This window comes from Astatotilapia calliptera, chromosome 11 (genome assembly GCF_964374335.1).
Source record: "Astatotilapia calliptera chromosome 11, fAstCal68.1, whole genome shotgun sequence".
NCBI classification, from domain to species: domain Eukaryota; kingdom Metazoa; phylum Chordata; class Actinopteri; order Cichliformes; family Cichlidae; genus Astatotilapia; species Astatotilapia calliptera.
In genome coordinates this window covers 28750846-28773793 of record NC_137432.1, presented here as the reverse complement: position 1 = coordinate 28773793, position 22948 = coordinate 28750846, and the positions used below count along the sequence as shown (strand labels likewise).

Below are 22948 nucleotides of genomic sequence, written 5' to 3'. Positions count from 1 at the left end.
GGGCTCTAATCGCCAAAGGTTTAGGACCTTTTAGATTTACTCAGAGCAAATCATCCCAAGGGTCCAAGATTTTAATTACTTTTGGGAACAAAGATGTCAGGTCCACAGATCATAACTTCAGTTTTTGTGTATTGAGAAACAGATAATAGGATACCATTTAGTCCTTTATAATATGAATGCAGTCTTGAACAACAGATAATTTGGTCACATTCTGGGGTTTCAAAGACAAGTACAATGAAATGTCAGCCGTATAACAATAGTATGAAATGTCTTCAAAGTTATTCAGGATGTGTCCAAGTGGGAGCAAACAGGATACGTCCCAGGACTGAACCTTGCGGCACACCACGGGATAAAGCAGCAGGAGATGACACAAAATTAGCAAAAGCAAGTGTAACACTCCAATGAGAGGGATGGGAAGAGAATAAATCAAAATGCCCACCCACGTTCTAAATCTCTTAATCAGGGTACTACGATTAACTGTGTCAAAGCAGCTGACAGACGCAAGAGTATAAGGATTGAATAGTTACCTGCATTTCATCTCATTTTATGTGCTAAAATTTCATTTGAATTTCAGTAGAGTGAATCTGGCTGAAAGTTCTCTAAAATGTTGTGAACAGTTCAAACTTCTGGTAGTTGGTTGGCCAACACTTTTTATAATGTTTTGGAAATGAAGGCAGTTTTGAAATTTTCCTAAAATTAAAAGAGGGTGAATAATGGCCTCATTAAAATATGAAGGGACACAGCCAGAAGTTAAAGCATTAATTACCTCGAGTCTAGTGGTGTGAAAGACCTTTTTGAACAGTGAAGTTGGTAAAATGAAAGTAATGGGTCATAAAAGCATTATTCTTGACTTTTTAGCTTGCTTTTTCTATTTTCCAGGTGTACAACTGCATCAATCCAGCAATGTGGAGATTAAAACATTTGACACCAAGGCCGTCATCACCTTAAGGGCTGCACACAAGGAGGATGAAGGTCTTTATACTGCAAGACTGAGAACCACGGATGGAATCCAAGAGCACAGCGCTTTTGTCTATCTCACAGGTGAAATACTCTAAAATGTTAGCCTACACTTACAATTTATCAATGCATTAGAGTCCAAAGATTAATGGATCTAATATAAATACTGAAGCTGGCTTTGGCGCTTTCAAAATTATCCACTAATGTGAAAATATACCTCCACAGCCTCACTGAGAGAAAATTAAGACCACTTTTCATGTGCAAATGCTTAGCATGAACAAACAGAAAACCTCCAGATGCATTAGTTTAGCTTAAAGTTTAGAAACAATAGGAAACCCTCAGCTGGCTCTCAAAAGGATCATCATGATTATAAAAAAAACCCAACATACCATTCATGTAGTCTTAAAAACTGTCACGGGGGGGTGGGCCGGTGTGTTTGAGGTGTGGACCAAAAATGCGGACACAAAAAAAAAATGCGGTATAACAAAAAGCGAGCCGTTTATATCTGGGCTGATGTCGAAACAAAAACAAAGCAATGCAAACTGGAAAAAAACTAACCTGAAACCTAAACGGGGAAAAACTAAAACATAAAAACTGACTTGAACATGGTCGGAACAGGATTCATGAAAAACTATGACAAGAGATAAATGGCCAATGAACAGGCAAAAGGAAACTCTGTGACAAGATGTGACTTGACCTGGTGAAGACAGAAGACATAAATACACTGAAGGGTAATGAGGGAAGTGGAAACACCTGGGGAAACACAGCTGACACAAATGAACCTGAATGCCACAGGGGAAGTACAACTAAACACATTGAGCATGGAACGGACTCTTCACAATAAAACAGGAAACATAATAGAATGTAGACATGACAACACGAGCTTGACAACGTGGAAGCGCATACATGAAACAGACAAAGGAGAGACGAAAGTACTGGCACAGCTAAAAGTACAACATAGAGGACAACACAGACTTACACCAAAGACAGGAAAAGACTCATAAACTCAGAGATATGGATGAAACTAAACTAAAGAATAAAAACCAACTAAACTCTAACTAAATAATAACACAAGAGCTTCACATTATTTCAATATAACATAAGAAATTTCTTGACCACGTGCTTCTTTCCTTCTGACGTCTCTTTTGTAACCACCAGTCACAGTCTTGTAATATCCCACATTTTCACTGTTTTTACAAACACACCTAAGCAGAACATGCATCTGAAAACAGAGTGCTCTTCATTTGTTCCTTGAAGTGCCCAGCACTCTTGGTCATATTACAAATTTTGCAAACATTTTTAAAATAACTGAATGTGAATTCATTTTAAGCATATTTACCATCAATGGTCATTGTATTAATTACCTCTTGCTTGTGCTTGGTTGGACCCAATTTACTTTTAGAGCTGCTTCAATTTGTATTGGTATAGATTCAACAAAGTGCTGGAAACTCTGGAAACATGATAGCATCAGACAGTTGCTGCAGATTTGTCAGCTGCACATCCATCATGTAAATCTCCCATTCCACTAAGTCTTGATGGTGCTCTATTGGATTGAAATCTGGTCACTGTGGAGGCCATCATGTCCTGCTGGAAGCAGCTATCATAAGATTATACAGGGTGGTCATAAAGGGATGGACATGGCCAGCAACAATAATGCAGGAGAGATCCATGATCTCATGTTGTTTACATCCAATTCTGACCTCTCTCATCTAAAAGCTGCAGAAAATTGAAACTAACGTTTTTCTCAGTCTTCTGTTGTTCAGATATGGGGAGCCTGTTTGAACTGTTGCCTCAGTTTCTTGTCATAGCTGACAGCTCGAAGCAATCTGGTGGTTCTCCTCTGAACTCTGGAATCAGCAAGGCTTTTTCACCTAGATAGCTGCAACTCTCTGGATATTTTCTCTTTTTTTCAATCATTCTCTGTAAATTCTATAGATGTTGGCAAATCTCTGTAGGTAAAACATTTTCTGAAATACTCAGACCAGCCCGTCTGATACAAACAACCATGGCACATTCAAAGTTAGCTAAAGCACTTTTCTTTTCTGTTCTAATGCTTGGTTTGAACTTTGGATTTCCTAGATGCATTGAGTTTCTGCCAAGTGAGTAATTCTCCCCCCAAAGGGAGGGAGTATGTAATCAGTTGCATTTGTTTGTCTGGCTCTCTGTTTGTTAGCCATCTAGCATCTACAGTTTTCAAAAAAATAATTTCCAAATTTTATGTGATGGTAGATGCTAATAACAGATTCAACTGATTTCATTTTGGTGAAAATCGGGTGTAAACGTCAAATTTGCACCAAATTTGAAAATCAGTAAAAATTTTATATGATCCACAATTTTTTTGTGGATCATCGTCAAACCTCACAACAATAGGCCTTGGGAACATGAGTACCTAGGTTGCCTAGGCATTACCTGCTTCTATTTACATAATAACATATATAGTGGTAACAGTTAATGCTTATCTAAGCAGATGATGAAATGTATGATTCATTTTGCAGACACGTTGCTTTTTTTGAAGTACGTAGCTTGTTTTCAACGACTTCCTAAAGCCACTCATAGGCATTGTGCCACGCTTGTAAGTGGGTGTCAGATCACATCAGAAACTCCTCAAATATTTAGTGTCTTCTTTGAAGAACTTGCCCAGCTGTCTTTCAAATTATACGCTTTGTTTGATGTGATGTTTTCAGTCCTCGGCAAAATGACAAATAATGACAAAGTGTGATCTTGTCACCTGTGCGTACAAAATATATGTCTTTTGGAAAATATAATCGTCTTTTTTTACTTTCGAGTTCAGAGCAAACATTCCTCCAAACATTATTTGTATTCACCAGATTTTGGTTCTAGTTTCATTTCCTTTCAGCAAACTGATTCACACAGGGAAATTGCACCATCAATCAAAATATTTCTCTGTCGAGGGCTTGTTAACTTTGTTCGATGAAAGTATATATTTTTCATATGCCACTTTCTTCTTTCGACATGCAAATAAACCAGAGAGAAGCTCACACTTGAGTCATCAACTTGAAATCTAAGCAGCATTTGTGTTTTAAAGTAATTGTAGTGCTTGTTCATGTATGTATTCAACCTTAAGTCCCACAGCGACAGCATGAAGTGCTCTGAATCATTCATGAGCTCCTGTGCACATACATCGATAACACATCTGAGCCCAAATAAACACACGTATACGGACACTTAATGCAAGGTAAATCTCAAATACTTGAGATACTCGCTCTCTCTTTTGTTTGGGAGCTCGTTTTTTTCACCAGAGCTGTAGGTACTAATTTTGGAATCAGGGAAGGTCTCTGAATGTGTGTTTTTTCCATCATTCAGCCATCATATTAGCATTACAAATGGGGGGGTTTGCAATAAAAAACAAATAAGAAATGAAGGATGGGAGCGAGGGTGGCTGGTGGATGCGCATTTAAAAAGGAACGAGATATGTTTCCTATTTAAATGTTGACTTAAGCCTTTTGTTAAAAAACAACAACAATCTATTCTCAGCATCAAGAAAAGGTTTGCAAACATGTCACGCTATGTTATTCAAGTCTGCTTTGAATTATTTCTTCATTTCTTTTTTGTCCTTTTCGCTATGTCTGTGTGTGTGTGTGTACATGTTTAGGCATCTTTGTGAGGACAGAAATTAGTTGCGGGGACCAGCAGTCACTTATGGGAACAAAATTCCCGTCCCCACGAGTTTGAAGACATTTTTGAGGGTCAAAATGGGGTTTTGGTGTCAAGGTTACAATTACGTACAATTACGGGTGTCAAACTCCAGGCATCGAGGGCCGGTGTCCTGCAGTTTTTAGATGTGTCCTTGATCCAATATAGCTGATTTAAATTAATAAATGACCTCCTCAACATGTCTTAAAGTTCTTCAGAGGCCTGACAATGAATTAATCATTTGATTCAGGTGTGTTGACCCAGGATGAGATCTAAAACCTGCAGGACACCCACCCTCAAGGCCTGGAGTTCGACACCCCTGGGTAAGGGTTTCATGGTTAGGGTTGCGGTGAGCAGCGAGGGAAAGCATTATGTCAGATGCTGACAGACAGATGTCCTCACTAAGACATGAAAACAAGTGTGTGTGTGTGTGTGTGTGTGTGTGTGTGTGTGTGTGTGTGTGTGTGTGTGTGTGTGTGTGTGTGTGTGTGTGTGTGTGTGTGTGTGTGTGTGTGTGTGTGTGTGTGTCAAATTTGAGACGGCAGGAGATTTGAAAGTTCAGAGATTAACACACACTTGATCTGTTATAATATCAAAATCTAAAGCCAAAGTCTTGTTTGTGTTCAGAACAGCTTTTTCCATAACCAGCTTTGAGCATCAGTATCGTGGGATATATCAAGTTTAAAGTAGCAAAACTTCACTAATGCAGGGTCTGTGATGTAGATCATCAGAAAAAAACGACTGCTACCGGTGAACTTTGATCTGTTTTCTGATCATTTGCTGGAGAAGACTTCAAAAGGTGCATTTTAGGTAAACTTTCCAGGGAGATCACCATGTGGGATAGGTGGCTGGTCAAAACAAGTTAGAGCTCATGGAAGGTCTTATTTGTACCTATACGTTCTCTACCACCCCATCTTTTAGCAATGATTCCATCTCTGTCTAAACAATTTTCTAATAAACCATAACTTAACTGTCACTAATGGCTCTGAAATGGAAGAATTACATTTGTTCACATGTTCTTTTGGATAAAAAAAACTGGATCAAAGAACATCAGGTACTTGAGACACTGTTTTTTTTTTTTAATCTTTCCAATTTGAGCACACAGAATTTATTTTATATAGAATATCTCCTGGAGTAACTTAACATGTGGAGTGGCAACTATTGATTACTTTAAAATCATTGATAATCCTTTGGTCATTAGGAGAAACACACAATAGCAGGTCAACAAAGCAAAACTCGTTTTTGATATTGTCGTCACTGGCAGGCGGGTGGCATGAATGCCCAACTTTGTGAACATGATCATTTGAGACTGACACAATGTAGGATTTTCAAATTGATGCCATAGGTGCATCTACTAAAAATCTTGGACAGGAATCTCAGTGATCTTGACCTCAAGGTCAGAGGTCAAATTTTCTGAAAATCTTGCAGACATGAAAACTTAAGAAACCCAGGATTGGTGGCCATTTTTTTTACTTTCAGGCTTATATGTTTGAATCGATTGCATGAACTAGATTGCTGTAGATCCTATTATTAAACTTTCCAGTTCCTTTTTCCCTTGGTTTTACACATCTCCTCCTCCTTTGGCTCACTATCTTTCTCCTACTTTGTTTGTTGGAAAAACAAACCCTGTGTTTCCACAGTAAACGATTTAGTTGAGTGCTAAACTGGAAATCCAATAAATATATTCCAAATAATGTGAAAAAAGCAGCACATCACAAACTTCTCTGTCAGCTGGGACAAATTGCTCCTGTTTGACTTGTTTACTGGTTCATTCAGCTTTCATTAGAACTACACAAATTCAGTTCAGTTATTAGTACATAGCTGGGGGCTGAATATTTCTATGCCGTTTTTCTTCTCGCTAACTGACTCTCTGCTGACATCCATAGATGCATCGGCTGCAGTGGTGGGCGGTCCCGCGTCTCCTCTCGCAGTGCAGGTGTCTGACGTGAACAAGGACTACGTTTTCCTGACTTGGCAGCCGCCCAGCGCTGATGGAGCTTCACCTGTGCAGGGATATTATGTGGAACGGTGAGAATCGCGATGTACCGCTTACTTCAAATATTCCATTGGGTTCAAATGAATCGGGTAAAACAAAGTGAAAGCTGACACTGAAAGTTTATTTCAGACCTTTGAAAACTAGCTGACAGTGTTGGCAAATCAACAGTCCACTGAGCAGGTGTTTATCCTGTTGACATAGAAATGTGCTTCTTTGTATATTTTAGGATTTCTAGATTTTCCCTTTTAAAAAGTTAATGATTTAACAGCTTTGGTGCAATCACATCCATCTGCACTTTCTTTCCAAATGTGTCCACACACTTTTAGATTTCAACAAACCCGAGCATGTCCCAGGGCTAGAGGTGAGGTACACCCCACCTCTGTATTCGGACAAATTTTTCCTATCATTTTCTATATTACACAACACTGTCCAGAAGACAGAGTGTCACGGTCCTAGTGACCCAGTGTTTTGTGTTATTATTAGTTTTTGATTACATCATGGTTTATCACTGTTAGTGTTGTGGTTTCTGTTTTGTATTTCTAGCGCTCTAAGTTCTGCAGTATTTCTTGATTTCTAGTTCTTGGTTTTTGTTCATGTGCCCTTTATGTTCAGTGTAGGTTTAGTTCTGTCTTCATGTTTATTTTCTTGTTCCCCAGTCAGTCGTGTCTCATGTCACTCCTGTCCCTGTGCTCCGTGTTCCCTCTGTTCAGTATCAAGTCCGTGCACTTGTGCCTGTCGTGTGGTTCCTGTTTTATTTTGATAGTCTTGTGTTCTGTGTTCAGTGTTTGGAGCTTTGCTTTACTCCTGTCTCCTTACGTCTGATTAGTCCCAGCTGTGTTTCCACCCGTTTCCATGCTCTCGGTTTTCAACCTGTGTATTGTAGTCCTCACACACACTGAGCAAGTGTGCTGTCACGTTGTACCTTAACTACTCTGTGTGTTTTTCCTCCATGCTCCTTGTAGTTGTTTCCCAGTTTAGTTCCTTAGCTTCCCAGTGTCTTAGTGTTTTGATTTTAGTTCGTATTTCTAGTTCCTCGCTTTAAGGCTTTGTTTTTTGTATGAAGAGTCATTTACAGCCAAAATAATGCTGCCTTCTTTAGTTCACTCCTTCATTGTCCGTGAGTCCTGCATTTGGGTCCTACATCCTGCCTGCCACACAGCAAACCATGGCATCGAGTCACCTTCATGTTTTTTACATATTGCAAATGCAATGTCAGGGTTTCTTTTTCTTTCTTTTTTTTAACCTTGAAAATTGACTGATGAAATTTCGATTGTCAGAACTGTTTTTGTTTTGTTTTTTTCATTGTGTTCATATTGATTTTTACATTAAGCTTCTACATTAAGTCATTGCTTTGGTTGGTGATTTATCATGTCATTTAAATATCAATTAAAATGACAGCTGATTATGTCATTTAAACAGGCACTTAATCAACTGATGAACTGTGAGACAATTAGTCTGACTACGCTACCTTTTCAGACTGTGTGCATGTTTGAATTCAGTAAAACAACGAAAGAAAAGTATTGACGAAAAGATTACAGGTTTTCATTGCCAGAAATATCCAGCACAGAGATTGGATCTCCTACAGTGAGCTCACGTTGATTTGGCATTCATTAAAATGCTTATTTTAGATTGGACTCTCAGTGATTTCCTGTACTGCAAGTCAACATGTGACCAACAGTAAGCCTACACTGCTAACCCTTCTGTGTGCTTCTGCTGCTGAGGAATTTGAATTGGACATATTAAGTTGGCAGAGCCCTAATGAGATGGATGGTATACATGGTAATTATCAACCCTCAACTGTGTGTTAACAGCAGACTCAAAGGCTCTCTGAGGAGAACAGCTACTGGAGCTATCACCAAAATCAGTCAGTCAGGATCACCTGAACATGTGTGCTCATATATTTGCATTTCTGCATTTCATGTTCGTTTGTGTATTTTCTTCTTTAGTCACAGCACACAGCTCTAAACGCTACTGGTTACTGAACAACGAAACAAAGTGTAGGATACTTCCCAGTTCCCTAGCAACCCCCCCGTCTGGTTAGAAAAGTGGCAACAGTTTGTCATTGATGTCGTACAATTTGAGCCTGGACTTGTACTTAAAAAACATTTTTGTTCTGTTTTTGGAGCCTTGTTATTTTCGCGATGCTCTCTGGTCACAATTATACTCTTTTGTGGCGTACATACTGGCTGTTATGTGGGATAAAGTGTTTCAGAATTGGTGTTATAATACTGTACCCCGCAGACTGCACCTAGTGTTGTTCAAACACAATGGGTTAGTTCTTTGTTTTTCTTGTACAATTTTTTTTTCTTTATTACTGTATTTTCAGGACTGACTTCTCCCTCGCACCGTGTGTCCTTTTCAGATGTGACCTCAGCCAGGGTGAGTGGGTGCGCTGCAATGTGGATATTCAAAAGATTTGCCATTACCCAGTGTTTGGGCTGAAGGAAGGAACTCTGTACCAGTTCAGAGTACGTAGTGTGAACCAGGCCGGTGCAGGGCGCCCCTCCAAAGCCACGAAGCCCGTCGTCACTGCAGACCCCCTGGAACACACCAGGACTATGGGTAACACATTAAACATCAACACTGACATATAAAAAGCTTTAAAATGTGTTAATGTTGCTGGTTTTTCCTGCATCGTCTAATTTATTTGTGGAGTGAAATTTAAACCTGACCAGCAGAATACCTCAAGAGCTTTGTCTTTTTGGCGTCTGATATCATAAATAATGCCAAAGTATGCACAACAAATATGCATGAGTGCTTAAGTGGAGGAACTTTCCCCGATCAATTAGCAAGTGGAAAAAACACTCTCCTGAAATTCCTTAAATTACTGAATCAGGCTTTGCGATGCAGTTGTATTTATTCCTTAATCATAATTAATTAATTGTTTGAGTTCATAAAAAAAGATAAAGAAATAAAGAAAATGTTCCCAGTCTCTAAGATGTCATTTTGTCTCTTGGGCAGCCTTGATGATGTAAGATCACAGGCACTAAAACTGTCCTATCAGTTAGCTGTCAGGTTCATGTACTTCATGTGGTTTGTAAAAATGGGGGAACTTGCATGACACATCAAAGTGTTTTTCTTTGGTAGAACTTTTGGATGTCTGACAAAAGATGCATAAAGATGCTTTTCTGGCTCTAGAGAAAGTTGATCTACTTTGAAAACCAAAAATGTAAGATTATAGAGTCAGAAGGAAGAAGAATTTCTTCTCATACCTTGAGATTTTCATCTGGACTTTACTGACTTAAATCTCTGACTAAACTGTTGGCTTTCAAGCTGCATTGTGGGTAATGAGAGGAAAACATGGCGTGTGCCAGAGTGAAAAGGTGTCAGTGTATCATTATTTCCTTCATTCAGACTAATGTTAGGTCACCTTTATTTATATAGTACATTTCAAACAAGAGCTGTTGACTCATAGCTCCACATGAACAGACTCCTGCTTCCTAGAAAAGATCCTTGAAGTTTCAGCACTTTTCTACATATTTCAATTTATGGTCTTTTGAGAGCCAGAGTCAAAGAAAGTTTAAATTCCTCCACTAAACATAGCAGACATAATCAAGCACTGTGGTTTGCAAATGCAGTTGCTCCATAAGTGCTATTGGAGGACAAATGCCTACCAAATCAGCACAATGGGTGGGTTTACCACTGTTATCAAGGGGTACTTTACATAGCTAGCACCCTGCCCCAAGGACAACAACTTAAAATACCTTTGGATTCAGGTGGATATGGTTGTCTCCAGTGAGTGATTAGAGAAAAAATATGTTCCCTCTCGCTTGTAGTTAGTTAGAGTGGACCTAATGGCAGAAAAAAGATAGAAATGCAGCTTAATCATTGGGCAATTCTGTCTGAAATCGGGCTCAAAATCGTATGCAGCTGTTAGGTTGTTGCTGACTGTGATCGCAGCATATGATTTACATTATTTTCGAACACATCAAGCCATTGAGCGACCCCTGCGCCTTTTCATGGAAGCATCTGCGTGCACTATGTATCCCCACTTATTTATTCAGGCTTTTCCTTTAATTTGTCACTCATCTGCATCTACAAATGACTACAGGGAGCATCAACAATGCATTATCAGTTCGTTCCTACTGTTTATTCACCTCATCTGCCTCAGTTGCCATGTTACACCTGCAAGGAAATCAGCACTACCAGAGAGAACAGATGTAGGTGTGCAGATTTAGATCTCACTTTGTAGAGCCGCGGGCTTTTGCAGTTGTTTCTCTGACAGCTTCTTAATTACATTGTGGGGTAGAACACATTATTTCCTAAAAGATTACGTATTTTAAAGCTTTTCTGTTTGGTCAACGGTGTAATGTTGGAATGAGCAATTAATAAGATGCGATGTGGATCGTGGAGTGTGTGCGTGCCTGTGTGTAACTGGGAGGACAGATGGACTCTGGTCAGATGCTGTGGATCATTAAACACAGATGAAGGACAGACAGAAGGCTGACTTGCCTCCGGCCTGCTCTCCATCCTCCCATGTCGGTCTAGCTCACTTCTTTGTGTCTCTCTGAGTCTGACTTTCTTATCAGTGGCTGCTCCTCTAACATTAATACAATAATATTGTTATCGCAAGCTCATATATAACTTCATTACCCTGGTACCACGTTCCTTTCTATCCTCTCTATCTTCAACCTATATCTATCTGTTTTGTTCTCCTTTCACAGTGGTTACAGTGGACAGAGGAAGGACCATTACTATCACAAAAGATGAACTGGAAGGTGAGAACCTTTATTTTTATTTCAGTGCATAATTTTGTCCGAAAAACAAGCCACTTGAACATTTTCCCCATTGATTTAAAACAGCATCCATGTTTTACCGGCACGCATGGTGCCTCCTTTATGCCTGCAGGATCCCTCGGGGTTTGTGGCTTAATGCATCTTCATATTATATTTAACAATGAGCTGCAGTAATTGTATGACTGTAGCAATGAGCATTTGCTCCATTTACAGAACTGAAAAGAATGAACAATCCCTGGCGGTGTCCTAGTAAATGCACATAATGGCTCGAGCTAGTGTGAATGCCTGTGAAGAGGGCTGATAACCTTGGCAATGTAACCCACGGACAGATAAAAAGGAAAGCGGGAGGAGGAATTTGTGTTTGTGGAGCCATCTAAAACATGTAGCACAGGGAGTCCATTTATACTCTCTTTATTCTGTTCTCCAGAGGAGGTTTAGAGCAGAAGGAGTGTATACATGTATAACAAAGAAGTGCATGTGTGCAGCTTTTAACAGAAGTGAAATGACATAGCACTGCAACATCCTGAACTTCTAAGATCAGTCTCCATCCAGACTGACTCTGTTGCAGTACACATAACTTCGGACACTCCCTTGTCCAGATTGTATGTTGTGTGTAGAATGAAGAATCAGAATATTTGAAAGGTTATATGCTGTAGAGCTGTGGGAGGGTTGGAGAGAAACTAAGCCGAATGAATGTGATGTATGTAGTTTGCTAATGCTGTCTCACTGACCTTTGTTCCTCTAAAATTAAACTTGGATCCCTTTTTTATTATTTATGATCTGTAAAAAATTGTGACGTTTGGAGGTCTGACCTTTGTTTGACTTTTGAAGGTGGAGTGCATGGCATGAAAAGTTTGAGAGCCACTAAATTATGGTCTCTAAGTTCAATGAAAGAGGAAACTTTCTCCCTTATTTTGGCTTTCTGAAAAGGGGAGGCTAGCCTCCAGATTAGAAAAGTGAGCTAAAAAAGTCACAACCAAAACAGGATGTGACTTTTGTAGTTAATAAAAAAGGCATCTAACTCTTCCTTATTACTGAGTTTATGGTCTCAAGCTCTAGTTTCAAAGTCTTCTGTATTATGTAAGTTTACATTTAGAGTTGCATTTAAAGTTAAATATGTTGTAGATAAAATAGGGTATTGGAAAACTGTAAACTGAGAGAAACAGCTAGCTAGTTTTTATTAATTTCAACAAAAGCAAAATATAAAAATGACAGTGTACTTTTATAAGTGGCTTCATAAGTACTTTGAATCGATCCCGTTGAACTGCCAAGCTAATCTTGGCTTGATCTTCATCTTGGGGACCCTGATTTACAAAATCATACCATATCACCCTATTAGAGCACTTCGCTCTCGCTCTGCAGGCCTACTTGTTGTTCCTAGAGTATTTAAAAGTAGAATGGGAGGGAGAGCCTTCAGTTTTCAGGCCCCTCTTCTGTGGAACCAGCTTCCAGTTTGGATTCGGGAGACAGACACTATCTCTACTTTTAAGATTAGGCTTAAAACTTTCCTTTTTGCTAAAGCATATAGTTAGGGCTGGACCAGGTGACCCTGAATCCTCCCTTAGTTATGCTGCAATAGACGTAGGCTGCCGTGGGATTCCCATGATGCATTGAGTTTTTCCTTTCCAGTCACCTTTCTCACTCACTATGTATTAACAGACCTCTCTGCATTGAATCATATCTGTTATTAACATCTGTCTCTCTTCCACAGCATGTCTTTATCCTGTCTTCCTTCTCTCACCCCAACCGGTCGCAGCAGAGGGCCCCGCGCTTCCCTGAGCCTGGTTCTGCTGGAGGTTTCTTCCTGTTAAAAGGGAGTTTTTCCTTCCCACTGTCGCCAAAGTGCTTGCTCATAGGGGGTCATATGATTGTTGGGTTTTTCTCTGTATCTATGAAGCGCCTTGAGGTGACTTTTGTTGTGATTTGGCGCTATATAAATAAAATTGAATTGAAATTGAATTGAATCTCGATGTTGTATTCATTATGTTTGAGGCCATATATTCATCAGCACTGTGCAAAGACTATAGGAGCCCAGGGTTTTAATGACCTCATATGATCACTGAAAAAAGAATTAAGGTTAAAGTTGGCATTGGTTTCACTTAGCAGACAAAGATGTCAGGTTGTAAGTTTTATGAAATTCATTTCAGTTTTATTTAAATAGCGCAAAGTCACAATGGTTACCTCAGAGAACTCTATATTACAGAGAACCCCCCCAAAATGAGCATGCACTTGGTGACAGTGGGAAGAAAAAACTCCATTTTAACAGGAAGAAATCTTCGCCACAGTTCCCAGACATGTATTGTTGTTCATTTCCTTTTGTGTACAGTATACACACCGTATGGGAGAAAACTTCAGTCTGCCATGTTGAATCATTACGTGTAAATAATAAAATGCTAAACACTTTTATGTTTGACATTTAAAGATGTGCTGCAGTCATCTTCTTTTGAACTGAGGTCAGGTGACTGACTTCACCAATCAGGTGCATTCCACTTACTGTCCCTAAATGCTCATTTTAGCTGCACATTAAACATAATTTTCCTACTGCTTGGTTGTTTAAAAAAAAAAAAGAGTGCATTAAAATGACTATATTGTTTGGCTTCAAACAGAGTTTGATTAAGCATTTTAAGAGCCACAAAAATCAAATCATTTCCCTTAAATTAGCATATTCAACAGTCAAACAATACAGCATTGAATAAACAGATAAATGTTCAAAAGAAATGTAAATGCAAAAACAGTAAAGCTGCAAAGTACATAAACCATTTAGAGACCAAAAAATATTCACTGTGATTAACATCCCTCTTATGGACAATATTTGATCATTTGATTACCAAGTATTGTTGGCTTGTTGTGCAAGCCTGTGCTTTAAAACTCAGTCCTGGAGGCATTGTTATGCTCATTATGAAGCACATGTGTGGGGTTATTAGTGATGGCTTGGCTTTTACTGTGTACTTGTGTTTGTTTGTTTGTTTGTTTGTTTGTTTGTTTGTTTGTTTGTTTATAGAGCTCTATCAGGGATCTTTGGGTTCTTATAATAAATGTAAAACTGGTGTTAGTTGTTCTTTTAGCCTGTTCTTGTCTTTCTGGAGCAACAAATGAAAGAAATGCAAGCATGCATTAAATAGAGGAGGTGAAATATGTTATAATTACTCTCTCATCTACCCCGCTGAGAAAACCCGTACAACCACCGATGAGCCTGCTTAATAATATCTGTGTTCTCAGTAAACTTTCATTTCTCTTCACGTATACCACACAAATATGTGTATGTCTTCACAGTTTCACAGCATTCATTAAAAATAGTCCCCTCCCAGAAAATGGGTTTAAGGAGCCTATCATTGCTTTTGTCTGTCATCAGCAGATTTTACTACATGGCTTTATGGTTTTTTCCGTAACTGCTGCAGCACTACATGAATTTTTTTTTTAAAGCACAGTGTGTCCTGCTGCTCAGATACTCCTCTGTATACTAACAAAGGTTTGCTGCCTCTACCATCCCTCTCTCTTCACTACTCTTTCAGCTGTGGAGCTCTTCTCTGATCCACACTGCAGCTCTACAAACTCTACAAGGAATACAAACGTGCAGAGACAGATGGGACACTTCTGGCTAAACCTGAACACTTCTATTGTCCTTGAATCATTTGGAGTGTCACTGAAAGTATTTGACTACATGTTATCTGCTATACTTAGGTATTAGAAAAGGAGGTGAGACTGGGGTAGCCAGGTGCTGTGCACACATTCAGCAGCAAAGCATTTTAAGAGAAAGAGAATCAAACGCAGCTTCTCAGCCAACACTTTTTTGGATTTTCATTCTCATTGACCTTGTTCTAACTTTTGCATTTGTCATCCTCCGCCTCCTACTCCTGTCTTTGCTCTCTAGGTCGAATCAAAGCTCCTTTTCCTCCCACAAATGTCCACGCCTGCGAGGTGAGTGACACCTACGTGGTGCTGAGCTGGACCGAGCCTGAACCCAGAGGCAGGGAGCCGCTCACCTTCTACGTGGAGCGGGTCAGTCACGGCACATAAATATTCATATTACAACAACTTAGAAGACTCTGATTGGCTGCAGGCCTCCCCGAGGGTCTTGGTTAAACTTCTTTCATCTTATGAGCTCATAAGTGAAGTTTTAGTGCATCTACTAAAAATCATTTTTAGATCAATCACATCTGAACATAATTTAAACTTGGAGAAACATCTCCAATCTTTGTAGCAGCCAGTAGAAAATCTCCTCACAGCGACTTGAAACTGGTCACTATAACATATCAGAGGTTTATTATCAAGCTGATTTGTTTTGATCCGCTATTTGAAAAAGTGGCCTGCTCTGGGAGTCAGGGTTAATCTGAAGTCATGTGATATGTTGTCTGAAGAACTGCAAACTAAAATCGCAATGATAACTGTTCATGCCAGAAGAGGAGAAAAACTGAAAGATGAGGATATCATGATTAGATTTTAGATTTCTAAGATGGCTGGATAATTGAGATAAACTTATACAGTTTAATTTACAAATCTGAGAAATGAGACTGATTACCTTCTGTGAAGTTTTACAAATTGGCTTTTATTTCATTTTAAAAAGACCTGCCTCTGAATTAAAAATATATGCATATGTGGGAAATGGACAGCAGTAAAATGTTAAACATTCATTTGAGCCGAAGCTCCTTAACTCCATAATTATAGATTAAGGGCCTGTGTAAGTTGAAAACCCAGCAGAATTTTCACCAGAGTCTGCAGCTTCTGCACTTTACGAAGCAGTATATCATGTTTCAGCTAATTGCTTCCATTTTACTGCAGCTTTAGTGTTTTGGTTCAGTCTCGAGTCACATAGCATCACACATCATTGTTGCCTGCAGCATGCATACAGCTGTTTTTAGCAACAATAGACTTGATGTACTTTACCTACTCTGTACCAAACAGAATACAATGATTGCATCTAGCTGGCAACCACAGTATTCAGCAACTTAAAACCTCAGCAGACGACAGAGAGCAATCCAGACCTGATAGAGCAGTGATTTTTATACCTTCAGGTTTCCAACAAAAGTTTCATGTTGCTCTGTAGATGCTGGATTAATAGTTCCATCTTAAGGAAGCGATGATCCAGAAAACGTCTACACCTTTAAGATTTCTGAACAAACACGCACCTACTATGGTAAAAGACATTAAAAAATATCTACATTTAAATTACAATTAGATATAAACTCACCTGGCTACTCTAAGTAAATCTTTTCAAGTTCATATATCTACGTTTATCACATTGCAGCATCTAAATGCATTTAGATGCTCGCAATCACAGAATTGGGAAGAAAGGGAATTTAAGTGACTTTAAACATGGAATAGTTGTTGTCACAAGATGGGCTGGTGTAAGTATTATAGAAAGTGCAAATCTACTTGGATTTTCACACAAAACCAGCCCAGTTGTTTAAAGAGAATGGTCTGAAGAAAAAAAAAAGAAAATGTCTAGTAAGTGTCAATTCTCTGTGTGGAAATATCCTGTTGATGCCAGAGGCCAGAAGACATTGGCTGAAACTCACAGCAAGGCAACAGAAATTCAAATAACCATTCCCTATAACCAAGTTATGCAGAAGAGCTTCTCTGAACAATCAATATGTCAGACCTTGAAGCACATTGGCTACATCAGCAGAAGACCACATGGTGTGGTGCTTCTTAACAGCACATGTCTATCACTCTATGACCACAGTGTACACATTTTCACAATGCTCATGCCATCTAAACTGGGTTCTTTAATACTACAGTGAGTTAAATGGCTGTGCTTTGAATCATGGATGTGTTGCTGATAAACTGCAGCATCTGTGTGATGCTATCACGTCAATATGGATCAAACTCTGTTACAGTATGCAGCAACACACTGTATGAATTCACAAAGAGGACCCAAAATGCAGACACCAGGGAACGTGGAACAAACCTTTAATGTTGACAGAAAGCGAGCCGTTTATTCAAGTTGGTAAAACATTACAAAACAAAAGGCAGACGTGAAACTAAACTGGGGAAACTAAAGATAAACATAAAACAACCAAAACATGAAACCTGACTTGGATACAAAGATACCTGGGGCCCGTTCTTCGTACGTCGCTTACTACATCCAAGATCAAATGACACATCCAAGACCAAATCATCGCGCTAACCGTGAGTTCGCTAATCCGGTTCTCCAAACACACCTGCTGTTGACGATTAGTACAGCTGGATGAAGTAATGTGAGATCACTGGGTGGCCCAACAGGGGCTACGCATCGATAGTAGAAACATTGATCGGCAACCCTCTGATTGGTCGGCGAAAATGTCGAAGGAGCGCGCTCAGCTCGGTATTTTTCGGCAGCAGAGCAAGAACTCTTGAGTGAGGGATTTCAGGAGTTTCAGAGTTTAATTAAAACGCAAGGGAACACTGCAAAGGCTGCAAAAGCAAGGAGAGAGGGCTGGCAGAAAGTTGCTGACAAATTAAACTCGTAAGTAATTTAATAATAACAATAATAATGGAGTGGATTGATATAGCGCTTTTCAAGGCACCCAAAGCGCATGACAATGCCACTATTCAGTCACTCTCACATTCACACACTGGTGGAGGCAGCTACGGTTGTAGCCACAGCTGCCCTGGGGCAGACTGACAGAAGCCAGGCTGCCATATCGCGCCATCGGCCCCTCTGGCCAACACCAGTAGGCGGTAGGGTAGATTTATCATATCACACTATATTATCCAATATTATATTACATTATATTATATTATAATATGTTATATTATATCCCCTTTCACATTAGAGCCACAACAGGACCCACTAGAACATGGGAACAAGTAAAAGTGAAATATAAGAATATTCTACAGAATGGTAATATTTATCACTTATATTGCTTGTCGTCTCTTGGAAAGAGACCCTGAAATAATCTGTTTGTTTGTTCATAACAGCAACCAAGAAAAGGGCAGAGCAAAAAAAAAGACAGGTGGTGGTCCTGCACCCCCTTGTCAACAAGTTGGTTAAGTAAATAATACCCTCACGGGAATATCGATATCTCTCAATGAGCACACTGTCGCGCTGAGCTAAAGGATCCTGTCTATCCCGCAATATACGCTGAATTCTGGGGACTCTCCTCATCAATCTTGCACCTTCCGCAATGGGCTGCTCGCGTAAACGGACAGGACATGGCTGCGACAGACTTCCCAAATCCACCTTCGCTTTTATAGCCGTGGTCTCCCATCTTGATTACACGAAGTAATTTGCAATTACCACTCTGAAATATGAATTACATCTGTAATAATCACATACATGTAATAGAATGTTAATAGTACATTTCCCTTTTTTAGGAAATGACCTGTATGTATCTGTGTGACATCAATAAAAGGATCAAGTGCTGCATTATCTTTAGTTACACTGATGTTATTTATTTATGGTGAAACAGTGGTGGAATATCGCTGTTGCTTTTGTATAAATGAAGCGGACATACCTGCGTGGCCGCGATCTAATCCTGTTTACATAAAGTAAACCTGCTCCCGAGCAGGTTTACGCTTACGGCTCTGTTGCTATGACAGCAAGTCCCGGATGAGCTTCGGGGAACCGAACGATCCAAGATCACGCGAAATCGTCAACAATCAAATCCAGCTAACCTACTTAGCGAGGTACGAAGAATGGGCCCCAGGAATATGGAAACATGGCACAAAAGACAACACATGACCTGACAATGAATGAACAGAAACACACAGACTAAATACACACAAGGGCAATTAGGGGATGTGGAAACACACGGGGAAACAGCTGACACTAATCTGACATAACGAGACAAAGGAAGCACACTGACATAGGACACGGACCTTCAAAATAAAACAGGAAACATGAGACGCAGACATAGCAATGCAAACTTGACACATAAGACACACAGCATGAAACACATAAAGGGTGAGAGAAACTTAAATACAGGGGTAGAAAAACACAAAGAGAATCTAATAAACAAGTGTACTTAGTTAACCTAAAGAACTTAAACATAAACATCAAAATAAACTAAAACTTAAAACGCTAGTTCAGTAGACCCAGGAACGTGACAAAATCTCTGAGGAATCTTTCCAGTACCTTGTTGAATTCGAGTCACAAAGACCTGAGACACTTCTGAAGGCAAATGGGCTCCAATCCAAGTTTCTTACACAGCAAATCCAGCATGTCCAAATTAACACTGTCGGATTTGATTTCAACACTATTAAAGTGTCTATATGGGTCCACACCAGAGAGTGTTAATTTAACTCTTTTTGGAGAGTTGGTACGTTAACTCTGATTTAGTGTTAAACACCAAATCTGTTTGGAGTTGATAATTTAACACTTGGTGTTAAGAGTTTATATATTAACTCTCAAAGAGTATTTTAGTTTAACTACGTAAGAGTTATCTTCTAATTCATTCTAAAAAGCGGGAATTTTACTGTTCTGAACTTCTAGAAATTTCTTTTGGAAATAAACATTTACTAAAAAGACGCAATGGTTTTTGAAAAACATTTATTCTGAACTGTGCACCACAATTTCAAAACATTTTCTGAAAGATGTAACAGTGTACATGTTCTCACTTTCATTAGAATTGTGTTTATCAAAAGGTCTGACATGGTAAATGCAAATAACAGCATTCTCATCACTTATTTCTTCAATACAATATGCATGTCCTTCATTCATCCCTTTGTGGAACTTCAACGCACTTCTGCTCTCCCCCATATTCCATCTTCACAAGCATATCCTGTGCGGAGATTGAATAAAAATTAGTTGACACTAATTAATGGCACAAATAATCCAGTAAACAATTGCAGCACAGTAACAAAAAAAACAAAAAAAAAGGAATCCTCTTTGAGCCATTACTTGTGTAAAGTATTTTCCCAAAAGACAAGGACACAGGCAACAGGTAATACTGAACTAAATGTAAAACCTCAACCTTTTTCATTTTTACCTAAACCGTGTGCACAAAACTCTGGAGGGATCTATGCTAACGTAGAATCCAGTCAGGACGTCAGCTACTGCTGTTTGCTCGTTTTTTTTTCATGGGCGATCGTTTTCAGGCTTCAAGTAGCACCATTATACCAACATTTCACATTCTAGACATTGTTTTAGGTGTATTTGACCAAAAGTTTGACTGAAAATTCACATGCAAGCTTTTTTCAAGGCTGTGGTATTTGCCTGCAAACAATACCTTTCAGCTAGCTAAAACAGAATATTATGCTATCAGCGAGCAACATGGCTAATGCCTTTCACACAGCTTTGTCTCAACTCCAAAGAGCCACAGAAGTAAAAGCTAATAGAAATAATTGAAACAATCTTTGAAAAAATGACTTACCAAGCATGGCAAACAACTCAAATATGTAGAGCAAAATGTTCTGAAACGGCTTCGCTTCAGCTTCGATTGGAGCCGTGCTGGGGGCGGAGTCTGTGAATTTACTCTATTGGTGTCATAGCCCCTCTAGGAGTTCAGAGTTAAGAGGTCAAGAGTTAATGTTTCCATTGTAACACCTCCAGATTTGACATAGAAACACTCATTTTTAACACTCGATTTTAACTACTATCATTTTACACCTCAGAGTTACATTAAAAGAATGTGACTCTGCTTAGAGTAAAATTAACTCTACTTTTGCAAGAAGACTATTAACACCAAAACATTTAACACTTTTGAATTTGCTGTGTATAAGTGTATATAATGCTCTCTCATATATGAATATTTACACGTATCCAGCTAACCACAGTTGCAATTAGTAATACCTTCACATCCAGTGAACACAAGAATCAGTGTTCTTGCATCAGTACTTCCCCCTTGTTTTGTTTGGGAAGTCCGGAGCTGGAACGTGAGTCAAATTAACAGCAGGCTGCTGACAACAGCACTAATTAAACAGACAGAAGGAGAAGAAATACACACCCACATATACTGCGGTGTTGTCAGTTTAGCTGAAACTTTACCATCTTATTAAAAACAAGCAGACCTTGATGTTGCTCTTACATGCCACATATTCTGGCATCAGGAGTTGTGTTTTTTTTTTTTTGCTTGCATGCAGAGATTTTTTCTAGTGATTGGTTGTTGGCTGGATGTGTTATCTAAAAGGCTTTGTTTGGTTTAAAATTAGTCATGCATCTAATCCAGCAACCTTTAAAAAAAAAAATTTTTCAGAGGCATTATCGGGGATGTCAAAAAAGTTTTCTCCAACATATTGGAGTGTGTGGACAGCCCCTGGCCTTTACAATAGTAGGAGGCCTAAAGGCTCTCTAATATCAGCCCAGGCACTGAACAGCTTCTAGCTCCAATAATCAAAAAAACTGCTACAGGAAATAGATCTTTATTGAAGCTTTATAAGTTACTGAGGTAATAAAACTGTCAAATCTGTCACAGGCATCTGAAATTACTAAAAGTCTACAGCTTCACTTCCTCTTATATAATGAAGAGAACATTCAAATATCATATTCGCCCTTGAGCAAGCACTTTATAATCACTGATCTCTGGGAACATACCCGTTTCTCACCGGAGACTTGGGGAAAGAAATGATGGCAATACAGAGCAGGACAACAGCTACGTTAATGTAGCCTATAATGTAGACACTGCATGATGATGGCTAATTGACAAAGATGAAAAGGAAAAAAATTCAAGATGACAAACTGGCGGTCTACAATTTGCATACCTACCCATCTGTCTTCTTTTTAACTTTTTCCTGGCATATTGTTCCTTTTTTCATATTTCTGCCTTTCTAAATCAAAGTATCACTGTCTGTCACTCCAAACTGTGCAGATTGAATCCACCTGCATATTTTAAGGATCCTGAATTATGAAGATGTCCTTGAGATAGACAGCACTTTGGAAATTAATCTAATTCCCCACCTGTTTCAGTCCCTGACAGGAAAAAACAGCTGGGAGATGGTGAGTCTGGACATGGTGGTAAACTCTCCCAGGTTCCCAGTATTTGACCTGGTGAAGGGCAAGCAGTACTACTTCAGAGTGCGTTCAGTCAACAAGTATGGTGTCAGTGATCCCTCTGAGCCGAGCACACCGATCTCCCTCGGAAAGGCACAAGGTGAGATTAAATATGTTATGTACCGGTAGCCATTTATTACTCTGCCTCTTGTAAAGGTCACTTAGATTTTAAAGAGTGCCGTCATTGTTCAGCATTTCCACACTGAACTGTATTTCTCCTACTCTACATGTTCACTCATACAGTAATTTTACAAGAGAAATGATGTGGCTATATTTATCTCGGTTTTCAGTGGTTTAATAGATTATCTGGATTTCTTATTGAGAACAGATCACAGTACAATATTGAGGGCTCGATAGGAATAATTTATCAACCATATAATTATCATTTTAAATAAATGACAGTATGAGACGTATCTTATGGGTCTAATAACATTACCATAACACACAAATCCTCGTCTGTGTTGTTAGTGTCTTTGGCCACTGACTTCGCATGTTGGCGCACAGATACTTCTCGGGCCCCTGCTGCTTCTTATCGGTATCTGATGTTGTTGCATGGTCAAGTTGCCTAGCAACCACTTAGCATCAGGATAAAATGAGGCGTTCTGTTTCTAGCACTTAGACTCATTATAAAAGCATTGGATCCTTTTTTATCTGACCAGAATAACATTTAATTTATATCTACAAAACTACAAAACA

General features: G+C 39.1%; 1 protein-coding gene and 2 long non-coding RNA genes across 6 annotated transcripts in view; 1 reads left to right on the top strand and 2 right to left on the bottom strand.

Moving 5' to 3' along the window:
• Positions 1-1902, bottom strand: part of LOC113031483 (uncharacterized) — a 40936-nt gene extending 39034 nt beyond the window's left edge. For all 3 annotated transcript variants that reach the window (XR_013912138.1, XR_003273744.2, XR_013912139.1), the window contains exon 1: positions 1347-1902. This is a non-coding gene — a long non-coding RNA (uncharacterized LOC113031483). The remainder of the gene's footprint in view (positions 1-1346) is intronic.
• Positions 1-22948, top strand: part of myom3 (myomesin 3) — a 71928-nt gene that overhangs the window by 24239 nt on the left and 24741 nt on the right. For both annotated transcript variants that reach the window (XM_080308058.1, XM_080308057.1), the window contains 6 exons: positions 880-1041; positions 6498-6639; positions 8970-9169; positions 11272-11325; positions 15215-15342; positions 22169-22352. In XM_080308058.1, coding sequence (XP_080164184.1) covers positions 880-1041; positions 6498-6639; positions 8970-9169; positions 11272-11325; positions 15215-15342; positions 22169-22352 — 870 coding nt within the window. The remainder of the gene's footprint in view (positions 1-879; positions 1042-6497; positions 6640-8969; positions 9170-11271; positions 11326-15214; positions 15343-22168; positions 22353-22948) is intronic.
• On the bottom strand, positions 19797-20978 carry LOC145431837 (uncharacterized). The gene is made up of 2 exons (XR_013912141.1): positions 20637-20978; positions 19797-20045 (listed from the first exon to the last, which is right to left on the bottom strand). It is a non-coding gene; the product is annotated as an uncharacterized LOC145431837 (long non-coding RNA).